This window comes from Pogona vitticeps, chromosome 14 (assembly GCF_051106095.1).
Source record: "Pogona vitticeps strain Pit_001003342236 chromosome 14, PviZW2.1, whole genome shotgun sequence".
NCBI classification, from domain to species: Eukaryota; Metazoa; Chordata; class Lepidosauria; order Squamata; family Agamidae; genus Pogona; species Pogona vitticeps.
In genome coordinates, this window is record NC_135796.1 from 8,395,167 (window position 1) to 8,411,916 (window position 16,750).

Below are 16,750 nucleotides of genomic sequence, written 5' to 3' on the forward strand. Positions count from 1 at the left end.
AACCTGGTCTGATGGCCCCACACTCAAAGAGCAAGTGCACTATCTTGAGCCTTGTAAGGGAAATACTACCATTAGTCAGAGTAAGGCCATCAAGCCAGGTGGCAGGGGATGTATGAAAAGGAAAAGGTGGTCACATCTGCCCAGCCCTGTGCTCCCTGCCCCTGAGCTAGCCTGCTGCCCTCCAGTGTGGTAATGAAAGCTCTGCCACTACAAGTGCTCAAGTAAGGTTCAACGGGTAATTTGGTTGGCATCTAAAAGAAGAATGAGGCACTAAAGTATCTTTTGCTTCAGGCATCAGGACAGCTGTGGTTACTCTGCAGTAAAGAGATGAGGAGGCTACAGTCTGAATGAACTATCTCTCACAGAGGGAAACACAGGAACAACCCCTGAGGTTCCTGCCTCCTCCTTCTAACTCCAATGGCGGGATAAGAGCTGGCCTGCATTGCCTGGCTGATTTGGGAGAGAATTCAACAAACAACAAACACCAAGAGCCAAAAGAGCCCAAGGTGTTATGCCATTAAAACTGCTATTTAATTGGGGAGTGAAACCATGTCCCCAGGCACTGGGCTAGAACTTTGTCATGTCACTGACAATGTCAAAAAGACAGTCAGGAGGAAATCCTCAGTACTGATGGCAGAAACAGCTCTGCTGGTACCCTGATTCCCTTCCCATCTGGATTTCCTCCCCTCTTAGATGGCATTTGCTATGTGACTATTTTGCTCTAAAGGAAAGGTACAAGGATGACATTTCTACTGCATACACCAGACAATTCTGGCAGAGGACATGAATATAAGAAAATACCATTGTGTAAGGTATTAATCCATAAATGTTATTTATACCACTCGATCATTAGGAGGACCAGCCCAGGACGACCAATGGATCAAAATTCTGAGTATGCCCCTGGTATGATGGGTTGAGGCAAACTCTAGAACGTGTGAGGACTCATCTAGGACCATAATTAGCTTGCAGGAGAAAAGAAACGCAACTAGGAAAAAACAAAAGTGACCAGAAGCCCACTTCTGCTTTTAAAAAGTCATGATTTAAATAGTGAAAAGGAGCTAGAGCTTGTTTACTTCTGAAGAGATCCATTCAACTCATTGCTTCCTTTTTTTTTCAGTCAGGAAGTCTCAGAGGGGCTATGAGAGGGGCCAAAGAGGCACAAAAGCAAACTTGGGGATACACTGGATATCTAAGTTTGATAACAGAGTGATGTATATCTTGTTTTAGATTATGCCATGCTTTCCCTACAAAACAGCAAGTTTGTTTCTTGACATACTCTTACATCCAGTCTGTTGCTTTAATTGCACAGAATGAAAAAAAAAATCTATCTGTGCAAAAAAGACCTGGAATTAAAGATGCCATCATTGTGCTCTAAATCAGTTTCCCCTTCTTTCAAGAATTTTAAAAAGTTACTGTTTGGACTACAGTTCTCAGAATCCTACAGTTGTTGTGCTGGCTGGGATATTACGGGAGTTGCAAACTAATAAACTAGCTTTTCCAACCTTTGTTTCCTTCCCTTTCACCAAAGATGTTCAGTGAACCTGACTTACTTGTGGAGAAGGTCCCATCGGTGTGGACAGGAGGGGTGGAAGGGAGGAAAGGTGGATGTCCAACAAAAAAAGACCGCAGGGAGCGCTCCGGGAGGAGGGGAGAGCGCTGGGCAGGAATGTTCTCACAGCTCCCCACACTGTTGTGGATCTTGAGGTTTAGGGGTTTGCTCTTTTTCTTTGCTCTGCAAGAAAAGGAGAACGAAAGAGTAATGAAGGCAACAGCAAACAGGTACACTGTGGTTATTACAAAGAGGCCAGAAACAAGGGACCAGGATGGAAAAACAGAAAAACGCCTTCTCCCACCTTTCTGTAAGCCCATTTAGGCTACCATCTTGTTTCTATCAGTGGTCAAACTACTATTTCCAGCTGTCCAGTAAGGTAGAGAGGAAGAAACAGATCAGGAAGAATTCCTATTTCTTCTTGTTGCTGCTTTTAAACAGGCTTGCCTGCAGTGGCAGAAATATCAAACAGCTGGCTGTTTGCAATTAGGAACCAGAAAGCTAAAGTCCCCTCCTGCAAGACAACAGTGTCCCTCCAGAGGCTTTTAGACTGTTACTCCCATCATCCACTGGCTAATATGATGGAAGCAGTCCAAGGACATCTAGAGAGCCAGAGTTCTCCAGATGCATTGTAAGATCAACAAACTTCAACTGCATTATAGCAATTTCAAGAAAGGTGGCGATTTAATGGAGACCCACCAAAGTCTATTTTTTAAAAATTGAATTACCATCATAACTCATCAATTTTTAAAAATTCATAGCCCATTCATATAAAACCAGACATGGGAAAAGTTACCTTTTCAGACTACAATTCCCAAAATACCCCAGAGACCTATGGTCTAGGAAAGTAACATTCCCTATTTCTGATGAGAACGGTATAATGTTAATTCCATGTGTTTGCATTTCTCTTTCTCCTTTTCTCTATCCATTCACTCTTCCTTCTGTATCACATGTTTTTCAATCACACACCTAAGGCCAGGGACAATAAATCATTTTGGGATCTCCAGGTGCCCTCTCATCTAAAGAGTAAATGGAAGATCTGCCAGGGAGGTTCGCACCTGGGTCCAGGAGGCCATGAACGCTTTTTTGAGATGCCTTTGGCACAAGAAACAAACAAGTGTGAGATGGGTCAATTTTCAAATCCTCTCCATGCCTAAACTCCAAACTATTCAAGGGAGTGTGATCTTTGTTTTGAAAAAAATCTATAAAAGCTCACAGTGAGAAGGATGGTTCCAAAAAATGAGAGTGCAACTCCTCATATCCTTTCAAATTTATTTTTGGAAGATCTTGAAAACCAGAATTTTAAAAACACGATGGACTACTACTCTGCGAAAGCGATTCCCCTATGGTCCCCACACCTCTCACACACCTGGTGGACTCCTCAGAGACCCTGGCCCCAGAGTATAGCCTGAATGAGGTACAGCTGGGGTGGATTGGTGGGAGTGGGTTTAAAGAGGGAAGAGAAGAAAAAGGGGGTGCCTGTTGCCTTAGCCAGGAATAAGACTAGAGGGCTGGTCCAAAGCATGGAAAGAGCTACACCCTATTTTTTATGCCCTGGGGAAAAATGGCTCCTGCTTTTCCAAGACCTCTGGACCAAACAATGGGTCAGCTTCACCCTGGGCAGCAATTGAGGAGTAGTTGTACTCATCTTCTCTCCATGGGACCCTTGCAATGGTGGGCCCAGCCAAGCCACAACCAGGGAGGCCCACAGCAACACAGAAGAGGCAGTGGAGGTGGAAGCTACAGCATTAGCAGCTGCTGTAGTTGGCTTGGTAGCTGTGGTGAGAGGCAAGAGGACGTTCATTGGCCCAATGTTACTGGCCCTTGCTGACGGGTTTTGGGTGACTGGGGCCAGTGCTCAGAAATCGACCCCAGCTCTGCACTGGTGGAAGCAAAGGGCTAGTGCCTTTAACTAAGACCCGAGGAGAGTCTTTGAGTGAGTAGTGAAGGAGACTAAGCCCCTCTGTGGAGTTCTGAGAAGGGGGGGGACAGGGCCAACCCACTTTGCTGCTCAAATAAAGGGCTGTTATGACAATGTCAAGTGTTTGGACTCTATGGCTGAGAAAACCCACTTGGCCAACTTGCCTCTGGACAGGGGGGCCGTCACACGTTTTCAGAAAATTCTTTGAGTTTTGTTTTGTTTTTAAAGTAAGGCAATTTTTCTAAAGAAACCCATATAAAAGGACACAGGGGAAGAACTGCTCCACGCTAAGCATACTGAGTGTCCAAAGAATACAGAGTGCAGACCCAGGCAGGAGGCAGGGAGTGAGGATGAAATGTCCCTATACAGAAAAAGGCATGGCTTTCTACATCACCCAACAGAAGCAGGGCAAATAAGAATCATACGTTGCAAGTATTACTGGTTGGATAGACAGCGAAGATGTCACAGATGTTGGGGGAATCAATCCCCAAACCGTACCCAGCCCTACCTCAACGTAGGCTTCTTTCATAGGAAGAAAAGGACGATTCACCACAATACCCTCTTTTAACTGCAGTGCATTCTGCCCTCTTGTGGTAGAAAGGAAGCATGTAGAAGAAACCAAGGTTCAGTCCTTCAAGGCAGCAGAAGCAGGTTGGCTCCTTTTTGCATGGCTATTATTCCATTAACTCTTCCCCATTTATCTTGTCTGGGTGGCTGCTTCTTGATTTATGTCAAGCCTGGAACAATACATCTTCACACAGTCTCCTATCCCTGATAACCAAGTGACAGGTGTTTTAGGAACAGCCACCTCAATCCATCTTTGCCTCCCATGAAGTGCATTTCCTTTCTTGCAGAGAGCTCTCTGCCTCTCAGCAACACAGTTCAGCCAACAGTGATGTGGAACCTTGAGCACAACCCTTGTTAACTTTCTCATTGGGCGGGGGGGGGAGAATACCACTGAAAACAAATGATGGAAGGGCTGTTAAATGCTCCAGTGAACAGAATCTCTAGAAGTGGATATTGAGAAGAAACTCTCGTCCACAACTGTTTCTAGATCAGATGCAGAAGAACCTACAAGAGCTACTAATTCTGTAATGTATAACAAGTAGCCTTGTAAGGCCTGGTTCTTCTACAGCGGTGGTACCTTGGGTAACCCAAGTGTTCTTGGATGACAATTCCCAGCACAACTGATGGTGAAGGCTTCAGGGAACTACAGTCCAAGAACACCTGGATTATGCAAGGTTAGGAAGCACTGATGTAGAAGAACCAAGCCTCACAAGGCTAGATCATCATTACTTTTTGATTAGGTATGGATTTCCTTGCCAACACTATACTGGTGAGAGCTACTACTATGATAATACAAAGAACCTAATGGTTGCTTGTTTTTGAATGGACAATCAAGGCTTATTAACTTAACAGAAGACCTTCTCCTGTTGATGAAAATTGTTAGAACCAATCCGTTGATATGCATCAATACAGCAGCTTGCAGATTTGGATTATCTTAAAGGCATGGGTGTGAGGATGAGCACCTTACTGCTACACTACTCTGTTCACTTTAACATAAGAAGCTGCAATAGATAGGGTTGGTTCCAGGACTGCTGGGTTCCAAGGAACACAGGAAGCTGCTTTATAGCAGATCAGGGTATTTCCTCAGTTCAGCTCAGCACTGCTAGCATTGATTGGCAGCAACTCATTAGAGTCTGGAAAAGAAACAGCAAGGGCTCTTTCCTGTCACCTGCAACTAGATCAGAAATCCTGGGGGTCAAGTCTGGGGTCTTCAGCATGCAGAGCAGTTTCTCTAACCACTGAGCTTTCCCACCCAGGGAGAGATAGAAACTAATTTATCCCTTCCAGAAAAGGTTTTGAATGCACAGATCTTCAAAAGCTATCTCTCAATCAGTGCACCATATTCTGGCATTTCTTGAAAATACTCTTCTCTTTAACAGCTCCACGGCAAGCAAGTGTGAAATGATCCTGTCTAGGGTGTTGACTTTAGTTAATACCAATGGAAGGGAATAAATAAACATGTTTACCTACGTTCATAAACATTCAATGTAAGCAGGTCTGAAAGATGTGTCAATCCTGATGATTTATAGGCCTTCCCCTGAATAAGAAGCAGTGCTATAGCTGCTTCTTTCTTCCTCGCCTCTAGCTTTATATGATCTGGTCAATTTTGTAATGGCTTCCCTGCATCTCTGGCAGAGAGATGGAAGTCAACTTTGCAAACCACCTGTTATTTGATCCTCTCAGCTTAGGAGAGGACAAAAACTAACAATGGCCATGAGCAACTCTGAGCATTTTTCAGCACTGATTACGATGGCCAGGGCTTATGGGAGTTGTAGTCCAATAACATTTATTTATTTATTTATTTATTGGACTTATATACCGCCCCATAGCGCTACAAGCACTCTCCGGGCGGTTTACAATTTTTAATTATACAGGCTACACATCTGGAGGACCATGTTTTGGCCCACTTGGTTTTAGCCGAAATGCCAGGCACTGAAGCTGGGACCTAATGTCTCTCTCACTGAGTTATAATTTCATCCTCCCTGATGTGGGAAACAGTACTTTGTAGTGGTTAGAACAATGGACTATGACTTGCGATCTAGTCATTCTGTCTCTTTTGTCCCAATCAACCTTACAGGAAGTGGAGAGGAGACCCACACCCACTACCTTGAATTTATAGGAGAAAGGCAGGCTATAAATGGAGCTAATCGAGACATGAGAATGTAAAATCTACAAGCAATTTTTCCAATCCCAGGGTCTACCCCAGTCCCTCCGTATGAACCTGGTGGAAAACATTGCTTCCAGTTTTCAAAAATATGGGGACGTAGGGAGAGGGAGAGAGAGAGAGAGAATCAAAAGCACTGTGAAACTAGGAGGGATAATAGGCTTTATGCAGAAATGAAAAATTTGCCATCCCTTTAAGTATAGTATTTACTACTGTAGTTAAATAACCTGCTAAGTTATACCTTGGCTGGCCCTGATGTGTGTGAGGGGGAGGATCCTAGGAGTTGTAGGCCAAATATATTAGAAGAGTGGTTGTGAGAACTGTAGTCCTCTTCTGCCTAAAGACCCACCAAAACAAAAACATTCCACGCTGGAATAGCCTATTTTTTGTGCTCTCTAACTGCTGCTTTGCATAGAGCACACACTGTCATTGATAAGAGCACACAATGTCATTCAGTGAAGTGAGTCGTCTGGGCCGGGGATGTGGCTAATAGGTTTCTAACCTTGATGCAAAGTAATAGCATCAGGATGAAAGTGAGGGAGGGGCATTGTGAGAGGAAGAACGGTGAGGGGAGAGAAAGAGAAAAGACAGAAGACTGGGGTCAGAGTGGGACTTGTGGATTTTGAGTGGAAAAGGTGGGCACATTGACTTGTAATCAATGTGTTTTTGCTCCAATAAAATTGTGGGTTTGAGAAATGTTACATGAGTCTGTGGAACTTCTAAGATTGGGTCACACATAGGGTTGCCAGACACGTGGCAAAACGAGGACATGTCCTACTTTTTAGGGTCATGTCCTCCGTCCGGCAGGCAAAACTAAAAAACTTTAAAATGCCTGGCTTTTGTTTCTCTACCCCCACCCCCTGCAGCTGAACCTCTCCCTGTTATTTCCTTGGTTGGGGCTCTTGTAAATCCTCCAGTTCTTTCAGAGATCGGAGATAAGGTGGCTTGATTGATTAGGGCTGTAGAACAGCCCCGGGCTATCAATCCCCAGTTTGTGGGTGGCTGCTTCTGCCCAGAGCTGAATAAGGCAGGAAGGTGCAAGAGAGATGGATGGATGGATGGAAACCTGGACAGGAGTGAAGTGAGTGCACTTGCTTGCCTGCTGGAGGGGAGGCTGTTCTGGGGTTTGGGGGTGGTGGTTCAAAGCCAGGGAAATAGGGGCTGGGCCAGTCCTTCCTTCTTCCTAAAGCAGGGGAACAGGAGGCACTTTTATCCCCGCTTCTGCCCTGACCCCCCCCCCAACTCGGGGGCATGTGCAGAGTGTGTTTCCAGATCCAGGAGCATATGCAGAGTTATCCCCTATGCTTGTGGGAGCTGGAACACACACACACACACACACACACACACACACACACACACACACACACACACACACACAGAGGCGGATTTCTCTCAGCTTGAGAAACTGCAAAGGGTGGAGAAAATGGCTTTGTGTGTGTGTGTGTGTGTGTGTGTATGTCTGCAAATTCAGTTTCTCCATCCTTTGCATTTCTCAAGCTGAGAGAAATCCATGCCTTCTGGTTTTTTTTCCTGGTTTCTATTGTTTTTCAAATTTGTCACACAACTTTTTAAACTTTTTATTTCATTTTCTTATGCTTTTATTAAAATAAAAAAAAATCAATAAATAAAACAAGGGGGATGGATCTCCATTAAAGGAAGGAATAGATTGTCTCCATTGGTCCCGGGACCCCAGTAAGTGTATATGTAGATTTGTTTTTTTTTTTAAAAAAAAACATTTTTTAAAACAAGAAAACACAGTGGCCAGTGGATTCTGAGTTTTGTAGTCCAAAAAATTTAATTTTTCCAGTCTTGACCTTTCAAGACTGAGTTGGTTGAATGTATTGCCCCATGATCAAACAACTATTCTCCCCAATACCTAATTCCAAAAGCGACATGCCCCCCTACCCCACCTCACGCACAGAGCGCCCTCCCAATACGTCCTCCTTTGTGGCTTTCCATGTCCTCCTTTTTGTACACATGCATCTGGCAATCCTAGTAACATGCCACTAATGGTCATTTCAACTATTTGTATGGGCACATGTGAAAAACAGGACAGAACCTGCAGCTCTCTGTGAAGAAATTCACAGAGACATTACCTCTATGGCAACCCCTCTCCTCTTCTGTTTGTTACTTTTGATGCTTCCCTTCCAAATTCTGGATGCAAAGGATCACTTGGTTTTGTAAGTAGAAAAATCAGAGAAAAATCCATGCCTCTGAAGGTCACGCAATGTACCGGCACCAGGGCCAGGCCGTTGGCCCTTCCAACCAGCAACAGACATCCTTCCTGCGTGCCTGCGTCGAGCAGAGGCCCTTCAATGTTGTGGGCATCTGGAGAAAGCCCTCAGTCGGAAATGACTGCATTGCAGCATCTCCAGGGCTTGCCAGGCCTCGCTGAACAATGCCATTTGCAAAGGAGGGGGAAGGCAGGGCGCAAGAATAAAAGAGAGAGAACAAGAGAAAAACAATGATGTAACTTCTGCCTAATGTACTAATTGTTTCCTAGCACAGGAAAAAGTGGCATCCATTTCCACATCTTGCGCAGGATGGGGGTCCATAGCTGACTGTTCTCTCATTAATCAAAAGGGCAATTGAATCAAAGCAGGGTTGTGCAATGTAGGGAATCTGTGTCCAGTAACCCCCAGATGGTTGGCTGTCATACGTGCCATGACCCAATAATAATCACCATCTCTCTCTGTCTGCCTTTGCATTCGACCTATTTCCTATGATGTAAAGTGTGACCCGAGGACTCCCCAAGTTGGCCTGGAGGCACTGCATAAATTTTCTACATAGAAGGAGCTTGGTTTAAGCCCTGGCATCATCAGTGCCTTATTCTATAATCAGCATCAAGATAAGACAAGATCAAAGCCAGCAGAGTTGGGGCAGGGACAGCTATCTAGGAGATGGCAACTCGAAACACTGGAGTCCAGAGGCAGAGCAGTGTTTAACATAACACGTTCCAATAGAACAAGAGACACAGAGTCTGAACACACTCAGCATCTGGACAGATGCACACACTTTGTTCCAGCAAGGAAGCAAACCAACAAAGCCGTGTGGTCCTTACATAATACAAAGTGCAAGTGATACTTTTAATTTTAAAAAATGAACAAACCTCTCTAGCTGTCAATCCAGTCTTCCTCAGGCACCGATATTTTGTGGACAGTGGAGAAAGAAAACATATACGAGAGTCCCAAAAATTATTGGCAAATGATTGTTTCAGGTGTCCTTCTCAAAGGTGAGCTTGTGTTTTTGAACTCACCTTTGTGAAGCAGACCCAGCAGAGTTGTCTGCTCAGAATTTTTAGCCACAGTGGCAAAGAAACTTTGGAACAGTCAGGCTTTAGGTCTGGCCTAACAAAGTTCATCTCTTCTTGTGAAATCTAGGGGAAATGTCTGTTGGTCAAGAACAGTGACCAGAGATTCCAGGACATCATCTATCAACTCACCTTGCCCCACTGCCATTAGCTTATACAGTTTCGGGGTTCTTTTAACAGCCAGCAAAGTCTGAGTTCCCTTCAACACACCTATAAATCAGTTACAGATGAAGTATTTACAGAGAAAATCATTTCCTAGCGAGCAGCACTGATGACAGCCCTCATTATTAGAAAAGATGAGTGATTCTCAACAGATTCCCCCAACCCCTCCCCCATCTTTCTGTGGAAAATAAATTTAAAGGAGAGAAGAAAAAAGAGATGAATGATGTTCAGGGCATTGCATCATTCATCTGCCTCTATGGCCAGGGGAAAAAAACAGCAAAAAAAAAAAAAAAAAAAAGCCTGATGATAGTTATGGCACATAACAGTGCAGGCAACAAGAATACCCGATTACTTATGAGCAGACCCACTCTTTCCATGTTAAAGTGCTATGAGCTCTGCTGCCTTGATTTCTAAGGACCCGTCTTATAGCCTTGCTTTGCCTAAATTGTGGTGTTTTGAGGGCAGAAAGGCTGTGGTGTTTGAGGGACAGAAGAGGTCAGAGATTTAATAAAAGAGTATTAGTGTTCCTTCAGAGCTAGGAGTAAAGATACTTGAAGAACTTAATTTTGGTGAATTCTGACACAGGGGGGACCATGTACTGTCACACTCTTGACAAAAAGCAGCCCTTTCCACCAAGGAGAAGACGTTGTTTGTTTAAACAAGGATAACACTGAAACCCATTACAGTATTGAGGAGGGTGATCTTCAGTATTGTAGTGCCGGGGTCGGGGGGGGAGTTAATCCTTCCTCTGTCTAGTGTCTTAACAGCTGGTATTGCAAGTGGGAGTGTCTAGTAGTACTGGCAGTAGTACGTCTGCTGGAGCCAAAACCAACCCTAACATTATGTAAGATGAAGCCAGGTGTTTCAGGTGGCAGATCCCTGAAGACCGGCAGCAAGGTGTTTGGAAGCATCAGCTATGCGCCACTCAAGGATTGCCTACTTGCCTGTCTTGGAGCAGATTGGAGCAGGCTAAATAGGGTTACTAGGAGGCCCAATATGTCACATAGTGCAACTGTCATATCCAAATGACATATGGGCCTGAAGCAACCCTACTTGTTGCCCACCAGCCTGTTGTCAGAAGTGGGAGGAAGCAAGAGGGGGAAACAAGGGGGATTTTTGTTTCTCTTAAAAAGTTAGTTGAGCTACGGCCTGTTTAGTTGCTTTTTAATCTATCCTTGACAAGTCCCCATTAATTATCCAACCCCCATCCCAGAAAAGGTAGAAGCCCCTTGACAGGGGGTCAGAAAGGTGGTGGGCTGTGTCACTCCACCAAAGACACCATTTTTAAGAGCACATCATCCTGTCCCTGCAATGGTTCAAAAAGTGGGCTGAATAACCTTCTGAGTGATCTCTCAGCCTAACCTGCATACTCTAAAGCAGCCTTCTGCCTTCAGAAGAAGCCATGAATGTTGCCATGTAAACCAGTGCTGAGGAAAGATTTAGCTCCCAGAACAGCTGGCTCTTGTGTGCAGCTTGAAGCAGAGACGGGGGCTGACACCATCTTCTTGTTCATTATTACCACAGAAATACCTGGGGCCCAGCCTTGACTGAGAAACATGACTGGCAGTCTGCTGTTGTGCTCATATCCTGCTTGTGGACCTCCCCTAGGGAGACCTGGGTGGCCACAGTGTGAAGAAAATTGCTGGACCAGATAGGCTTTGGGAATAAAATATTCATGTGTTTTCAAATTCCCTCCCATATTTAACATGGTACTCAGAAGTGGGAGATCCCTGACGCGAAGGCAACCCAAAGAGAAAACGTATGACATAATTTGGAGAAGTGTGAACCTTAGAGTAAAAGTTTACTTATCTCACTCCTCCCCTGCCATGCATACCCTGTCCTTTCAGCTAAATCTGGTTACGGGGCATCCACAGAACCTTGGCCTGAACCACAACTTCTGGACTATGTCCTAAAAATACACATCCCACATCCACGTTGATGCCCTTCTATGCCTGATGCCTCATCAGAGTTTATTAGTGCCTCTGATGTTTGGTTCAAGAGATGTTGTGCTCATCCTCTACTGAGTAATCAAACGGAATGCAGGCTTTTGAGTGTCTGTCTCTTGCTTCTGAGTAAATTCATTTAATCTTTCCCATACTTTCCTCTATACTCTCTTACTCATCAATTAAGCTGCAAAATACCCAGGCTGGGCCCTCATATTGTTTTATAGGAGGATGAAACAGACTGTAACATCCTCCTATAATTTGACACTTCCAGGCGGCAAGGTTATTTGGGCATTAGATTTGGGAGGGCTCCAGGATGTTTCTGATGATGCTAAATGACAGCTTTGAGTCATGCACCACAGCCAATGGTCATTTGAACAAGCGATGTAAAAAACCAAACAAACACTAAATTAATTCTTATCATTGATTTAGACTCTCCCAGTTCATCAGGACACTTCATTGGGCATGTTCAGGCCCCACATAATTCAGTGCCTCCAGGAAAGCAAGAGAAGGAGTTTTATTATTTTCCCACCATTAAAGTCCCATAATCTGTACAAAATTGTGTGAAGCTGGGCAGGGAAAAATAGATATTGTAACCTTAGATGTAGCATGAGATACACAAGGGTTCAAATACTGACTCTCAAGGAAAAAAAAACACTCAAGAGTTTAGCTGGATGAAGCGATCAACAACACTGTTTTTTAAGTTAAATCTCATAATCTTTTTATCCCCCGTTTATGAAGAACCTGCAGTTTTTACTAGATAGGTATGAAAAATAGAAACCAAATGGAATTCATTCTCCGCACTGTAGGTAAGTTCAGTAGCAAAGAATGAAATAGCCTCACCACAAACAGTCTGCTAGCTACGAGGAAGCATTCTGAGCATTGCCCTTCAAATATATCTGTCACCCATCAATCAAACCCATCATAATTTCTCAAGGAGAGAATTCCAGAACACTGCGTGACATTCACTCATTATGTGAGACAAGACATGCCATTGACATTTCACTACTTCCCTTCCTCGGCCTCCAATCCTGCAGGAGCAATCATTTAGCCCTTGCTGTCGTGGATCACAGGAACAGCATGTTAAGCAGGAGCCCTGGCCCTCCTTTCTGATACACCAGTTTCACATAGGGTGGTAGGAGGAAGTGTAGTGGCAAAAGCTGAAGTATAGTTCCTCATTGTGACATTGTATAGCATGAGACATTTAAGGATGCAGGCAGTTGGATTGGTCCAAGGCCAAAGTTCTAGCAGCTTTTGTGTCTGGCGAAGCAGGTCTTCTGTAAAGCTAATGGTTCTTAAGAATCCATTCATGACCAAACAACCCTCAAAACCTTTGCTTTCCAACAAGGCTAGCCAGTATCAAAATATACTGTTCTTGGGAGATTCCACATCTTGCTCAGTTACTATGAGGACTGCAGCTAAATCAGAGGGAATGGGAAAGCCTGAGCAGGGTGGCAGATGATGTCATGGTGTTTTGACCCTCTGAGCCTTGGTCCCAGTACACTACTGGTAGTAGGAAGGATGGCATTGAGCACCCACACAATAGCAGGCTAATGCAGGAGAGATAGATCTTTCTTGTTGTCCCACTTTTGAACATTTCTTCAAAATACACAGTTTCTTCTAATGTTCAGAAGAGCTTAGAAAAGTTCACTTTTTGGACTGGAATTTCTAGAATTCTTCTAGAATTCTGGCAGTTCTACTCCAAAAAAAGAAACTTTCCAAAAATTAACATTTAGCCTAATTCTCCTTTTATCTGCCCTGAGTCTTTCACCTGTTCTAAACTCATTCCAACCTCAAGGAAACTTCGTAAAGAGACTGCACCCATGTGTGCATGTGTTTTGCAAAATAGCTTAATTGGAGTTTTCCACGTCAGTACCTCTAAGTTACCAAATCCAATGATCTCAGAAGTCTCCAGGCTACAGCCTGTTTACTTGCTTTTTAATCTATTCTTAACAAGTCCCCATTTGCTCTGGAGCCAGCTGCTATACGACACAGCAGGTATCTGTGCAAAAGTATTTTGCTTTATTGCACATACACACACTTGCACGAAACAGAATTTTGGCCAATTGGGAGGGAGGAGGTGACATTGTTTAAGTAAGAATAACTCCAAATTCTACATTACAAAAACTGAGAACTTTCTACAGTTTCATAATTTCTAGGAATATTTGAAAGGTGGATACAGGGCAGGAGAGGGTCATTGGGGACCCTTCAGGTTGTTCAGAAAAGTCCTGCTTCAGCAACAATAGATTCTTGTGAGCTATCCTTGCTGAAAGGAAGGGCAGCAATGACGGTATTAGAAAAAATCCAAGTGGAAGGATGTGTCACAGCAAACCAAGTCCAAGATCATCTACACGCTTGCATTCCTGATCACCATGTATGAAAGCTGGACAGAAAAGAAAGCTGATAGGGAAAAATTGTTTCTTTGAAAAACGGTGGTAGAAGGGAGCTCCGTGCATGCCTTGGACTGCCATAAAGACAAACAAGTAGATCCTAGAGCAAATCATGCCCGAATTAAATTTGGAGGCAAAAAATATGAACCTGAGGCTGCCCTACTCTGAGCGCATCATGAGAAGGCAAGATTCACTGGAAGATACAATAATGCTGGGAGAAGTTGAAGGCAGCAGGAAAAGAGGAAGAAAAAGAATGAAGTGGGTTGACTCTCTAAAGGAACCACATGCTTGAGTTTACTAGAGCAGGGCCATTGAAACCAGGATATTTTGGAGACGCTCATTCATAGGGTCACCATAACTCGGGGGTGACTTGCCAGCACATAACAACAACATCCTTGCTGTAACAAAAAGGATCTTTGGGTGACTTGGCAACTGGCTAGGCAATTAAAACACAATAGTTTCATAAAGGACCTGTGCCTAGTGGACATGGAAAGTGTTAGAAATTTGTTCATACTCTACATATAAAGGCAAATGTCTGCAGTTTTTGACCCCTTTAGGATCTCACTGCCACTTTGAAATTAAGACACATACTATTGCTTATGTTTTTAAAACTAATTATGGCTAAGAGTAATCTATGGGAAAGTGTGAAGGCAAGAGAAGAAGGGGATGATAGAGGACGAGATGGTTGGACAGGGTCACTGAAGCGAACAACATGAATTTGACCCAACTCCGGGAGGCAGTGGGCCTGGTATGCTCTGGTCCATGGGGTCACGAAGAGTCGGGCATGACTTAATGACTAAACAACAACAACAATCTATGGGTTACACTGTCTAGGAAAGATGCATCTTTCATCAAGAAATTGGCAGAGACATGTTTCAGAATTCCAGATTCTTTGGCTTTTGGTTGCCACTGTTATCTTCACCCACTTCCTTCAACTTTTAACCAGGATGAAAGAAGTCACTGTTCTGCCCAGGATCAAAGATAGCTTCAGGTGGCAGGAATTTACTACTTGCCAACAGGTTTGAACTAAAACAAAGAAGAGAAACTCTGGGTAGTGTGGGCAGCATATAAATTGAATAAATAAATAAATAAATAAAATAAAATAAATAAACTACAGAGGACAACAGAAACACATCGGAGATACTAATTTATTTATTTCCCCTCCATAACAGTCCTGCAAGGGCTATTCTACATGGTTACTTCTATTCAGGCATAAAATGTTCAAAATAGCTTCGGTGTGATGGGTTATCCTTACAAGCCCCCATAATGCACGAAATGGTTCATGACCATGAAGTTAACTCAGGAGAAATCCCAGATTTTTTCATTGGAAAAGACATGCAGGTCAACACTTCCTTACAACATGAAACTTACGCTGTTTTTAGCAATCCCTACTTTGCCCTTGCGCAAAACAGAGACCACCTAATTGAAACAAATGTGACTTACTCTTGAATAAAGAGACATTGCATGCATCTTTGTGGAGGGTCAGAAGAAGCCAAACCACATGTTTTGATGGGTAGTTGCACAAAATCTCACAAAGGGGATTCTGGCCGTGGAATCTTGCATAGCTAAAGATACCGCGAAACTCAGCTCTCAAATGCTAGGTCATTGTTAGTTGTATAGCAATTTAACAAAGTGTTAGTTATGCCAATGTAACACTGGTCGGACACAGAAGTACAGTAGTCAAAGCAGGACACATGGTTTTTATAACAATTATTTAGAATCTGGACTTCCTCAACCCCCATATCTTTTTGCAAAGACCATGTGCCATCTGTGGGAAAAACTGAAGGCACAGAGAAAAAAGTGAAGAAATAAGCAATAATCTTTCTCTAAGTCTCTTAGGAAAAGGTAAACAGAACATTCCTAGTAAAAGAACAAACTACTAAAACTATATAACAAAACATACTAAAAGAGTAAACACAAGAAAGGCAACGGCAGCTCACGCAACACCCACGGCAGGCACGCACAGTTTCTGCCTTGCTCTGTGGTTCTTCATCAGTGTGGGTATCTCAGTGTCAGGCAAAAGCAATTTAGCCCATTTTATAGAGCCTTAGCAGAAAAAAAAGCGGAATTCATTGGTTCTAAAGTAGGTGATACTTCCAGTTAAGGCCTACTTCAGTTAAGACAAACACATTAACCCCATAAGGACTGGAATATAGATCTTGTCATACTCCAACACTCCTTCTCAAGATCTAACATGGAAAGCATTTAATTACATAATCAATAACATTGTTGATTATAAATTTTTTTAAAATACATTTTATTGGTTTTTCAATCTATCTACATTTGGTTCATGCTTATCAAACATCGTGTTACATGGGTTGCTTACAATTATTTGGGGGGTTTTTTGTGTCTTGGTGTCTCCCACTCGTCCCCCCCAAATTCCACACATCTTCTGATCATTCAAACTGTTCATGTATGCATTTTAGCATACAATATTGGTTATTATCATATTACTCTCATAGTACACAATGTTTTCAACATCCTTTAATAACATACTTAATAAAAGTAATTCCAATTCCAAATCTATATAATTTGAGATAATTTAACTGACAAACATTGTAATTTATACCAATGATGACTGGGTAAGTTCTTAACATGTAATATATATTATCTAGAGCATCTTATACAGATTTTCTTTGTATAGTTGTTTAGCCATTTCTATCTCCACATTTTTGTCCTGTCTATAGCAATATCCTGTCTATAGCAATATCTACCTTCCATATGCGTCGCCTCCAACGGATCTT

General features: G+C 43.1%; 1 protein-coding gene across 2 annotated transcripts in view; it reads right to left on the reverse strand.

Annotated features, from left to right (window-relative positions):
- The window catches only part of KSR2 (kinase suppressor of ras 2), a 349,645-nt gene that overhangs the window by 207,603 nt on the left and 125,292 nt on the right, over window positions 1–16,750 (reverse strand). For both annotated transcript variants that reach the window (XM_078381644.1, XM_020812104.3), the window contains exon 5: window positions 1,551–1,732. In XM_078381644.1, coding sequence (XP_078237770.1) covers window positions 1,551–1,732 — 182 coding nt within the window. The remainder of the gene's footprint in view (window positions 1–1,550; window positions 1,733–16,750) is intronic.